The sequence below is a fragment of the Echinops telfairi genome, unplaced genomic scaffold (genome assembly GCF_000313985.2).
Source record: "Echinops telfairi isolate 266 unplaced genomic scaffold, ASM31398v2 ScPeMD7_29;HRSCAF=101, whole genome shotgun sequence".
Classification (NCBI taxonomy): Eukaryota; Metazoa; Chordata; class Mammalia; order Afrosoricida; family Tenrecidae; genus Echinops; species Echinops telfairi.
The window spans coordinates 9414998-9426819 of NW_022103926.1; the positions used below are offsets into that span (position 1 = coordinate 9414998).

The 11822-nt window shown below is 57.9% G+C and overlaps 1 protein-coding gene across 1 annotated transcript in view; it reads right to left on the reverse strand.

The window, feature by feature from the left end:
- Nucleotides 1–2996: 2996 nt before the first annotated feature.
- Nucleotides 2997–11822, reverse strand: part of PPIL2 (peptidylprolyl isomerase like 2) — a 19910-nt gene continuing 11084 nt past the window's right edge. The window contains exons 9-20 of the mRNA XM_004716331.2: nt 11651–11726; nt 10931–11091; nt 10770–10845; nt 10196–10302; nt 9884–9973; nt 9496–9529; nt 8293–8410; nt 4850–4906; nt 4482–4554; nt 4321–4383; nt 4063–4202; nt 2997–3958 (exon numbers count right to left, since the gene is read on the reverse strand). Coding sequence (XP_004716388.1) covers nt 3862–3958; nt 4063–4202; nt 4321–4383; nt 4482–4554; nt 4850–4906; nt 8293–8410; nt 9496–9529; nt 9884–9973; nt 10196–10302; nt 10770–10845; nt 10931–11091; nt 11651–11726 — 1092 coding nt within the window. The 3' untranslated portion in view covers nt 2997–3861. The remainder of the gene's footprint in view (nt 3959–4062; nt 4203–4320; nt 4384–4481; nt 4555–4849; nt 4907–8292; nt 8411–9495; nt 9530–9883; nt 9974–10195; nt 10303–10769; nt 10846–10930; nt 11092–11650; nt 11727–11822) is intronic.

The following is an 11822-nucleotide window of genomic DNA, read 5'->3' on the forward strand; positions in this document are numbered from 1 at the left end:
TGCCCCTGTGGGTCCGCCACCTGCAACGCCCCCTACCCCCAGCGGCAATCGCTGCCCTGCTGGGATCTGAGGCAGGTGACCCGTCTGTGGCGCCCTACGGGAGCACCTTCATCCGAACTGCTTTTGGGAATCGCACCTCTGCGTGAAGACTAGCTGTTGTGCGGTGTGCATGTGGTTAAGCCGGATTTGGGAATCGGACCTCTGTGCGTGAAGACTGGCTCGGTGCCATTGTGCGGTGTGCACGTGGTTAAGCCGGATCTGACTCAGCGACCTAGTGAGCCACAGAACCAACACGGCCTGATCCCACACCACCCTCAGAACTGTTACACAGCCACGGGGTCCCTCCATCCAGGTCCATCGAGGGTCTTCCTCTTGCGCTGACCCCCCATGTCCCCTGTGTCCTTAAGGCAAGCTGGCCTTTCACTGGGTTCCAGGCTGGCCTGGGGGAGCACAGCAGGGGTCATATGGGATGGGGCTGGGGGGTGCTCGGGTTCCCAACCTCTGGAGGAACTCTTGTATATACTGAACTTTGTATTTAAAGTTTTTATATATGTTCTGGGTGTGTGTGTGCCTCTCCTTCAGCGCTTTGGTTTTGGGTGTCTTTGACCAGGGGCGTGAATTCCTTATTTTGTATTTTTGCGTAGTAAATCCCAACAAACACCACTTTTGTGTGGGTCTCCTGCAAATGACCGGTGACTTCGCACAGGGACTGCCCACTGACTACAACCTGAGGTGCTGGAAGAGTCTGCGCTGGCTCTGAAAGTTCCAGTGACTAGCAGCACCCAGTCGTTTTTATTCCAGCTACCTTAAATATTCCCCCTTAAGACACCTTGGGAGGTGGCACCAAGGCTTACAAATTGGAGGGCAGGTCAAAAAGCAATGGTCCTAGGGTTCTACTTCATCTGTGCCTAGGTCCGGGCCAAAGGCGTCTAAACACACCTCAGTGAGCAGTACATGCCTGGAAGCCTGCTTTCTCAGTAATTCCCTCATCCCCGTCACCTCAGGGTACCTTCTAAAGAACTCACTGCTCTTAAACAGTGGCACCTGAGGGGATCTGCTGGCTCCGTTCAAGGCCGAGATCAGCTCAGATTGTTTTTTGGGTTTTTGACACAGGTGTCATTCCATAGGGACAAGGAAGAAATCTAAAACCAGGAAGTCTCCCCTGGGTTTCCATTCAGGAACGAAGTCAATGACAGCTGCTCAGCAAGATAGGTGATTGAAGAGGAGTGAGTTCCCCGTCAGCGGAGGCATTCAAAGCAAACCTGGATGGTGATCTGCCTGGGGAGGCAGCAGAGAGCCTTCCTTCTAGCCAATGTCCCCTGCAGGGCAGGGAGGTTGTATTAAATCACTGGTTCCAAGCGTGTATCCTCCGTGGGCCACTTGATGGGAGGAGAGTCAGGTTTGAGGCTTCAGGTGGGGGGCTGTGACCATTAACACACTGCTTCCTCGCTAAGGAAATGGGTGTGACTTTGAAGCCGTGACTTCATGTCTATGGGCCTAAATGACCGATGAGTCTGTGATGATTCAAACCATGCAAAGGGCAGGGTTGTTTTTTTTGTTTTTTTTTTTTGGGGGGGTGTCTTACCTGAAACCTGCAAAATGCAAAGGATTGTGTACATAGACATCTTTTATCTCCCCCCAAACTTCATGTACTAGGAGCTAATCCAGACATCACACCACTCCATAGTTCACGCATAGCAAGCAGTGTTGTATAATCACTACCTCCATCAACGTCAAAAGACACTATTCTCTGTATGTGTTTCTGTCGTTAGCTGCCCAGCGTCCTGCCACCTGGCAACCCGACGCCCAACAGAATCAAACACTGCCAGTCCTGTGCCAACCTCACAATTGCTCACGTGCTCGAGCCAACTGTTGCTGCCACTGTGTCAATCCATTTCCCGGAGGGCCTTCCTCATTTTCCAGCCCGCTACCAAGCACGATGTCCCTCTACCGGGACTGGTTTCTCCTGACAACCCGTCCCAAGTATGTGAGTCTTGCCTGCCGTCCCTGACTCTGAGAGCACTCCGGTCGCACTTCTCCTGAGACAGATGTTTGTCCTTCTGACAGGCCATGCTACTTTCCATATTTCTAGTTCTTCCTAAATACTATAAACAGCCCGTCTTTTGGTCCTTTGAGTCCAGCCACCGCCATGGTGCCAGGCCAAGGGGAGGAACTGGAGTGGCCCGCCCTGTTGCTGGGGACAAAGGGTACCACTTGCCCACCCTGGTGTGCCAGTTCCATCTCACCTGGTCACTCCTCCCCCTCACTTTTTAAGAGGTGAATCTTGCTTGATAGGTTTTCTCAAAGGACACAGGATGATCACGGAGGAAAGGCAGCAAAAGTATGCTGTGGCCTTCCTCGTACCCCACCCACCCCCACAACTGTTCATTCCTCCATTCTGAGGACAGGGAGGGCTGTCACTGAGCACCTCACCCACTTACCCTACAACCCTGGTCTCGGCTCTCAGGTGTCCTTTTGTTCCCAAAACGGAATTCCCCAAATTCAGGCTGTTTGCATGTGGCGTCAGTCAGCGCACACACAATTCCTCGGGGAAGGGCTGGAGAATGAGAAAGGGGACACGTGGCCCTGTAACAGCTGCCTGACACAAGGGTACGTCTCCGCGTGCAAGCATGGACTTGCACTCTTGGACGGAACCCTCATGAGCAGTAACGCTGGCAGAGCAGACGGTATGTGTTTAGCTTTCTTAGTTACTTTTACAAATGACTTGGTTTGGGTTACTGTCCGCACATCTCAAACTCATTGTCATTTAAAGGGCGCTGACTCCTAGTACAGGGCAGAGTAGAAACTGTCCTGTGAGTTCCCGAGACTGCGACTCATTCGTTCGGGAGTAGATAACCTCGTCTTCCCCCGGAGGCGCACCTGGTGGTTTCTAACTGCTGGCCATGGGGCTGGCAGCCCAACCCTTAACCACTATGCCACATCCGAGCACTTAACTCTTGATGCTGTCAGGTGTTGCAAAGAAAGAAAAGGAGGGATTTTCTCAAAAGCCCTTTAATTGGCTGAATGAGCTCACCGAGTACTTAACAAATTGAAGTGGCCTGACACTTTAGAAAATAATTGTTTGAGCTGGGGCCGCAGGGTCACGAACCAAAGGCTGGGGCACAGAGCCTCTCTCCTGGCGCCCCCAGCCCTGTGGGGCAGGAGCGGCCTACACCAGGCCTTCTGGAGCAGGGCTGTGGAGCTCGGGCGACCATGTCCATTTCTGCAGGCCTGGGACGACAGGAATAGCTGCCCATGGGCGTGGGCCCTCCCTCCCAGATGGTACTGACTACAGAAGCCAGGTCTCCTGGGTGGGCCCCAGCACACGCACTGAGCTCCTACTTCAGTGCTGCTGGACCATGCGACATAAGCAGGGCAGTGGCCACCAGATGGGGTCAGGCTGCCCTCCTCTCGCCCCACGCCTGGTGCCCCAGCGCTGCCCTTGCCTGGCTGTCTTCTTTGTGCGGTCACCAGTCAGGGGCAGATGATCCCAATGTCCGTCTGAAGGTGGTCCTTGACGTGGGCGGGGGTGTGTGGCCTGGAGCACCCCTCTGCAGAGGAGCTGGGTGGGGGGAGGGTGGGCAAGAAAAGGCACGCGAGCCAGGACACGTTTGAGAAAGGAGTGCGCGGCGGGGCCACGCAGAGAACGAAAGTCTTGGCAGAGACAAGGAGGGACGTGAGGAGGCAGTCCCGTCCCGGAGTGAAGGGCTGCATGGAGGATGACGGACTGAGGGTGCTGGTGCTGATGGGGCACGTGGGCTGAGGATCGTGGGGCAGGTACGGAACTGGGGGGGCTCATAGCGGAGGGGTCCAGGTCACAGGCAGAGCTCTCTCCGAGGCGCAGCGTGGCCTTCAGGTGGGTCACCAGGAGCTGAAGTCCCCGAAGCCCTGACTGGGCCTCTTCTTGGCTGTGGGGGTGACTGTGCTGGTGGACGGCTCGTCCTGGGCTGCCCGCTTCCTGTGAGGACCAGACTCCACTGCTGTGCCCACTCCCCGGCTCCCTTGGAGGCAGTGGGTACTGTGTGTGTCCGTGCGCCCCCACCAGCCCCCAGCCTCACTCACGTGGCTGCTGGACTGATGTACTTGCCCACCCCCTGGCGGTAGGTCTGGGCTCCTGGGGCCCCTTGCTGGGGCTGGCTGCTTTTTGCAACGGGCTCCTCTGGCCCCTCTTTCAGCTGGGTCTTCTTCCGCTCCTCTGCTATCTGTGGGGAGGAGGGTGGGCCAGGTACCAGGGCAGGCGGGGCGGGGAGCCCAGCCCAGCCCCCGTGAGGAAGCCTAGGCCCATTCCACCCCCAGCACGGGGTAGCTCCGCCCCCTCACCTGAGTGTCGGCCTCCTCATAGGGGTCCACGAACACCACGCTGGACTCAATGCGGATCTCCTCCTGGGGACAGCAGGCAGGGGCTCGGGCCTGGCCCAAGGCCGCAGCCAGGTGCTAACAGGAGGGCATGCCCGCTCCCCTCCCCCCAACCAGGCACATACCTTGGGACGGTCAGTTTTGGGGTCACTTTCCACGTTCTCCATGGCAGTCAGGGTGTCGAAGCCCCCGACAACCCTGCAGGAGAAGCCAAATCAGAACCATGTGCCCACAGGTAGAGACTTCAGTCTGTGTGCCCACTTTTACTTGGACGAAGCCCAAGTACAGTGTGGCCTGGCCATTGGCAGGCGGCAGGGGCAGAGAGGGGTGGCTATGACAAGAGCCTGCGTGCCCAGTGATGGGAGGCTGGCCACCAGCAACCACCTGCCAAACAGGGCTGGGGGCTGAGTTTTGAGGCCAGTCAGCCTCCGCCCAGCAGGAGCTCCCAGGGGACGGGGCCCCACGAGCTCGTGGCCCTCACAGCCGCTCTTACCGCCCGAAAATGGTGTGCTTCTTGTCCAGGTAGGCGCAGGAGCGGAAGGTGATGAAGCTAAGGAAGAGGAGGAGAGACGGTGAGCTCTCTGTCTAGCAGGTCTGGTCCTCCCACAGCCCACAGCCCATTTGCGAGCCCCAGGCTGCCAGGGCGCTGGGCCCCTACCCAGGACAGGGGACTGGGGATGGACCCCAGGCCCTGGTGCACTAAGAGAAAGCCCAGAACAGCCCTGAAGGAAGTCATCCAGGGCTCTGGGTGCCCAAGCCTCTGGGCCCAACTCTGACAACGAGAAAGGATCTTGACAGGGAAATCCTCCCAAGACTGACTAATCATCGTGAGGCTCAAGAGCTGCCGTGGCCAGAGAGGCGACTCAGCCTCGGGCCACTCAGTTCCCACGTGGAGTCAGCTTCACGATGACTGAAACCACGGTCAGGCCACAGGGAGATGCCGGCCATGGGTCACTACATGCAAGTGCACAGCCACAAACTACAGCTGGGAACCAGTACATGCTGAGCCCAGCTCCTGCCGAGAAAGAGGAGCCGGTGCCCCAATCCCACAGATTGAAGAGGAAAGAGCCCAAATTCCTACAGCCAAGCAGACACAGCCCCTGCAAGCCCAGCACCCTCCCAAATAATCATACGACGAAGGGAAATGTTATCAGAGCTAACATTATGAACACCCAATTGATAGAAGGCTATATATTCAAGAAGTCAAAAAAAAATTCAAAAGGCTACAGAGGACAAAGCCCATCTGCAGAGTAACTAGTTAGATGAAGCCGCTGGCCAGCCCCCACCAGCCACAGGAGTCTCGAACAGCTTTACTAACAGTCAGAGATCACTGTAATTTGGATTATGCTGGATGGAAATCGATACTTGGTCAGCTGACCTCCCTGTTGACCCAACCTGAATTAGTTCTCGGTGCAAGAATCTCTTGTGTGTACTTCTTCCCTGGCTTTGTAAATATTGAGGATGGTCTCTTTTTGCACATTATTATTTTATCCTTACCACTTTATTTCGATTGTTTTTTATTGTTTCTATTGGGTTTCCCAGTTTGTGAAGCACAGGAGGAGTGGAGGCACAGAGAGAGTAACTGATGGAGAGGTTTATAGGGAATGTAGGGGTGGGGGGTGGGATGTAGATAGGGGGAAGGGAATTTCAGGGTAGACAATGAAGGGGGAGGGATCAGAACTGATTGTGATTACACAACTCATTTTAAAGGTGATTTAACCATGGGGGGCAAAATGTTCTAAAACTGATTTTGGTCATGACTGTACAATTCTTCTCGATGTGTTTGAACGATTGAATTGTATGCTATCTGGATTCAATGCCAATAAAAACGTAAAACAAAATAAAACAAAAAAAAACAATCAGACCCAACCAGTGCTTCCTTAAAGGGCTGCAGGGAGCCAACCTGGTCAGGGACCCTGTGTGGGGCCGGACTCGTGCACTGGCCAGAAAACTGAGGAATTTGGATGAAAGCTATTGGTCTTGTGAGAGACGTCGATGGCTGGCTAGCTGCCACGAGCAATCACCACCTGGACCTGGATAAAATGCCACAGGAGCAACTTTATCCAGGAGACCGGCTCCATGTGCAGAGGCTACGTGATAGGCAGCGGGCCACAAGGCCAGCAGTTTGAAACCATAGGCTGCTCCTTGGGAGAAGACAGGGCTTTCTACTCCGGTAGGGTGACTGTCTTGGAAACTCATGGGGGCAGCTCTGCCCTGTCCTGCAGGGTTGCCGTGACTCAATGACAGTGACCCTGGCTCCCTAGAAACCGCCCCTCGAGACAGGTGGCCACAAGGGGTACAGAAGGACGCTCCCAGCTCACCTCAGGCTGGGTCCTAATGGGTCAGGACATGCAGCTGTGTGGGAAGGGGGTGGTGTCCCTCACCTGTGTCTGACTGGACTACAGAGAAGACTTCTGATCCCACCCTCTGAGTACCTCGAGCGAGTCAAGGGCAGGCCCAGATTCAACGAGGAAAGACGGGCCAGTCTGTAAGGGAAGTGCGCAAACCGGGCTACCCATCTCCAAGAAAATAATAATAATTTATAAATTATCAAGGATTCATGGGGGGGAGCGGGGAGGGAGAAGGAACATGTGGAGCTGATGCTAGGGGCTCAAGTAGAAAGCAAATGTTTTGAGAATGATGATGGCAACAAATGTACCAATGTGCTCGACACATGGATGGATGTGTGGATTGTGCTAAGAGCTGTACACGCCCCCAATAAAATGATTTTTAAAAAGAAAAAGAAAGGCTCCCTTAGTGCACATGTAAATGCTATGCATAAGGATTTTTCAAGGAGTAATTTAAAAAATGATGCATGTATGCAATACAGAAATATTTTGGGAGAAAGGATCTTACAAGTAGCTAAAAATGCAAATTATTAGATACATTTTAGTTTTTATATTTACTAAGTTATACTACAATTTCACCATATAATACTGAAAACACAGCACATGTAAGGGGGCTTCGAAAAGTTCATGAAAAAAATTCCACTCTCTTTTCATTCCATTTTCCGTGAACTTTCCAAAGCCCCCTTGTCATTACTGATTAAATTGTAGCATTTGGAACCTGGCTAAAAAGAAATCTATGAAGTCTCACAAAAACAAAACACAAGAGAACAAGTGGAAAGGAAAGAGTTTTAAAAATCCTGAGGCGGTGAGCTTTCTTGTACCTGCTGTGTACCCGGCCACGTGTACTGAACCTCCTGACAGGTAGCCACAGCTCGGAGAACGCCGGTTCCCCTTTGAGTACCCATCTTTCCCCGGGAAACCCTTGTCCGCCAAGAATCCACTCGAGTCTTCTTCCCTTCCTGGCAGCCCACCCCCTGCACACACCCCTCCCATCGTGGGCAGCTCCGTGTGGCCTCTGCCCCTTTCACACTACCATCTCTGCCACCTTCTGCCAGCAGTGCCCTGTAACCTCCCTGGCAGTCACTGCCCGTCTCCTGTGGAGCCTCAGTGGTGCAGGGTTAAGGGCGGGGCTGCCAGCTGAGAGGTCAGTGGTTAGAAGGCACTGGCTGGGACGAAGAGGAGGCCCGCTGGCCCTATAGAGACGACAGCCTCGGAAGGCCGGGGGGCACGGTGGAAGGGGCGGGGGCTGGGTGGTGGAATGGGTAAGGCTTTGAACAGCCTGTGCTCATCTGCCGACCCAGAGGTGGGAAGCCCCAACACACCTAGGAAGAAAGGCCTGGTAATCAACTCCTGGACCATCACCACGCAAGCTTCGGGGAGCACAGGCCTACTCTGACTGGGAAGGCCGCATGGCCACCACGCAGGGCCACTCTCGTGAGCGGGTCTCACAGCATGTGGTACCACCAGGGGCATCTCTGTGGGTGTGCTCCTGAGTGCCACTGCCCCTAGGCAGAGCTCCAAGGCTGTAGGCCTTGAGGAGGCCCCTGCCCGGCCCGGCCCACTGCCCGGAAGCCGGCACCACACTCACAACTGAGACTTGTTGCTGTTGGGCCCCGAGTTGGCCATGCTGAGGACGCCCCGCCCCGTGTGCGACAGGTTGGGCCGGAACTCGTCTCTGAACGGCTTTCCCCAGAACGACTCTCCACCTGCAGAGGAAGGGGCGGTGACGGCAGGTGTTGCAGAGCACGGAGCGGGGCCCCTGGGAAGGCTGTCTCAGGCAGCCCCGCCACAGGCCCCCTGGGTCTGGCCCTCCACTGCCCACGACAGCTGGTCGCCCTCAACACACCCCTTCCACCATGGGCTTGTCTGCCTCCGTGTCTGTCTAGAGTGTGTCCACTGTTGAGCCTTTCTAGGGCACCTTCCGTGGGGTACCTCCCGTCCGGGCTGATAGCCGCAGCAGCCTCGCGGAGGGCTCGGGTGCAGCCACACACGTGACCTTCCTGGTAGACTGGTTCCCTAGAATTCACAGCTGACACCTATCCCCAGGGAACTTGAGGGGGAGGACAGGCCCCCCGTGGAGCACAGACATACAGGGCCCAGCCCAGCTCCAGACCCTGCACTCCATCCCAGAGGACACCAGGGCAGGTGGGCCCAGTGCACTGTCACCTCCCAGGCCCTGCCAGGACCCTGCTGCCTCCTCACTAGGGAACACCTTGAGGGGGGTGCTGAGAGGGCCACAGGCTTAAGGTCCCAGCCACGGGTCCCTAGCTCACACAGGGCCCAAGCAGCTGACAGGCTAAGGTGGGCTGGGGAAAGCAGTGGGGGGCAGTGGGGCCTGGTTCCTAGGTCTAGCCACCCTGGTCGGTTCTCTCAAGGCCCCTGCTGGGGGGCACTGTGTCCTGGGCAGTGGTGGTCACCCCACAGGAGTGGCCTTTTAAGTTAGTCCCACAGCCTGGGGCCCTGGCTCTCCCGGGCCCTCAGACTCCTCTGTCATTGGGAACACACTGACCCCCCCACAGCTGGTGGCCAGCTTAGATGGCGGCCGGGCTGGACACTGGGCTGCCTCAGGCATTCCTGGCCCCCGGCCCGTGGAGGTGCCACGGGGGTGAGAGAGAACTGCCCCTGCTCAAGAACTGAGGCTGGAGGAGCTGGACGGGACAGACGAATGGTCCCGCCGTCCTCCCCCCAGCGACCTGAGCCATAAGCCAAGCTCTGTACTACATACTCCCGCCTGCCCACGTGCCCCAGAGCGACCAGCCTCTTCCAGGAGCCAGGGCGACGCACGACGTACCCGTGCCAGTGCCGGTGGGGTCACCTCCTTGGATCTGCAGGAGCAACAAACACCCGTGAGCAAACCCCACCCACCTATGCCGAGCCGCCTGCTGCTCAGGACTGCCCACCACCAGTCCTGCCCCCTTCCACTGACCAGGCCCCATCCCTCAGGGGTGCCCACTGTTGGTCCCTCGCCCCTGAGGGCATCTGCACGTACGCCAGCTCCTGGTCTGACCCAGCCAGAGCACCACCGGGCCCACACGGCCAAGGGGTTCCTGGTGAAGGCGCCTCCCAGCGGGCGGCACAGCTCCAGGCCTGGCCTGAGGGCCCTGGGAGGGGCAGTGAAGAGCAAGCCAGGGCCCTCTCTCCCCTGCACACTGCCCAGCCCTGCAGAGCGCTCTGCTCACCACGAAGTTGCGGATGGACCGGTGGAAGATGGTGCCGTCGTAGTAGTTCTTCTTGCAGAGCCTGATGAAGTTCTCACAGGTTTTGGGCGTCTGCAAGACAGCCCCGGGGGGTGGGGTGGGGGCGGTGAGTTGGGGGGTGGTGGCTGAGGGATACACATTGGGGTGTCCACCTGCCCAGAAAGGGCCGTGAGACAAGCCCGGACTTCTAGCTGGGGGGCCGGGGAAAGGCCAGCCTGCTGCCCTGGGGCAGGCAGGTGGAACGTCCCACAAGCACACAGCTCAGCCCCATCTGGCCCCAAAGCCGCCCCTCACCAGGTCGCAGTGCAGCTCCAGGTTGAGGCAGCCCTTGTTGGTGTGCAGGCGCACGTAGCCCTTCTTCTTCACGAACCGGTATCGCAGCACGTCTTCATCGATGGCAGCTGCAAACGGAGGGGTTGAGCGGCCGGCCCCGCCCCCAGCCAGGACTCCAGCCTCTGATGCACATGCTCAGGGCCAGCTGGTATCCAGCCTGTGAGGGGGCTTGGCTTGGGTAGAGCAGGGGTGGGCACCCTGCACAGGTTCCCAGGGGGCAGTGTGAGGCATGCCTGGGGCCACAGGGGCATGGAGGGACAGCTAAAAGGGGGCTTTAAGCACTTAAGGGGACTTGAGTGGGGGCCAGGAGCAGCCTTGGTGCTGGGCGGCTACCGTGAGCAGGTCACACGCAAGTAAGGCAGGTGTCCCGCAGCTACAGGACAGGTAGAGCGTCTCCTGGGCATGTTCAAAGGAGGCCTGGCCCCCCAGCCCCTTGGGGTGCCAGTCAGCAGGACAACCAGTGACAAGGAGGGAGGGGGTGCTTGGCCTCTGTCCCCATGTCCCACCCACAGCCCAGCCCAGCCGGAGGCACTACCTGCTTCTTGCGTTGTCTCAGGAGCCATGGCGGTGGACGTGAAGGAGGCACTGACCTTCCCGGTAGAGTAGTGGGCCTGCCAGAAAGGCCCAGCCCGTCAGCCTCCAGAGCCGGCTCACCAGAGGGCCCCCACCTCCCTGGGGCAGGGTCCCCCAGCTCACGGCGTTCAGTTGGTCCACTTTCTTCTTCTCGGGGGCCTTCATGGTGGCGGCCAGCACCTCATCGCCCTTGAACTCCTTGTAGAGCTCCTGCAGGGTCTCGCGGGTCTCCGTGTTGGTGTTCTTCAGGTAGTAAGACGGGTCTTGCCTGGCCTTTTCCTCATCTGGAAACCAGCGCAGTTGGCCCCGGGCCCTGATGCAACCCCAGAGCCTCTCCCAGGCGCGTGAGTGGGGACGGGGACAGGAGCCCCCCGCCCCTGTGTGCGGGTGGGCAGGTGGGCGGGCGGGGGCTGGGAATGCCGCCGGGTCTCTGGGTTTGCGTGTGCTGCGCTCGCCCTTGCACAGGAGGCTTCCCTTGGTTATCATTCAAGGCGGGCCCGGGTGGTCTTTCTGCCGTGGTCCGTGCCCACTGCACAGGGCTGCCTGCCTGCCTTGGGCGGAGGGCATCACTTCATGCCCACCTGCTAGGACCCTGCCTCCCCCCCTGCCTCCCCTCCTCCGACAGGCTCACTCCCCTTCCCCCCTGGAGGTGTCCCCCCAGACACTCACCCCCACACTGCCCCCCCCCACCACACTCATTGCTGTGGCCGCTCAGAAGGGCTGCTGGACAGGCCCGGCCTCCCTGGGTTCCAGGGGCCTGCTAGGGCAGCGGGCCGTCTCGGCACAGGAAGCTGCACCGCACTCGGGGAAGCCACAGGTGGCCTAGCTCAACTCCGCACATACCTGGGTCCGTCACCTTCATGTTATTCTTCACGTGAAAGAAGTTGGAGACATTGAACTTGTCCAGATTGGTGGGATCCTGCAGTGCGGGGCAGGGTGGGGGAGGCAGCAGGGTTACCTTATGCCAGGTCCAAAAGTTTGTCTGGAGCTGAGTGCAGGGCAAAGGGCACCTCAG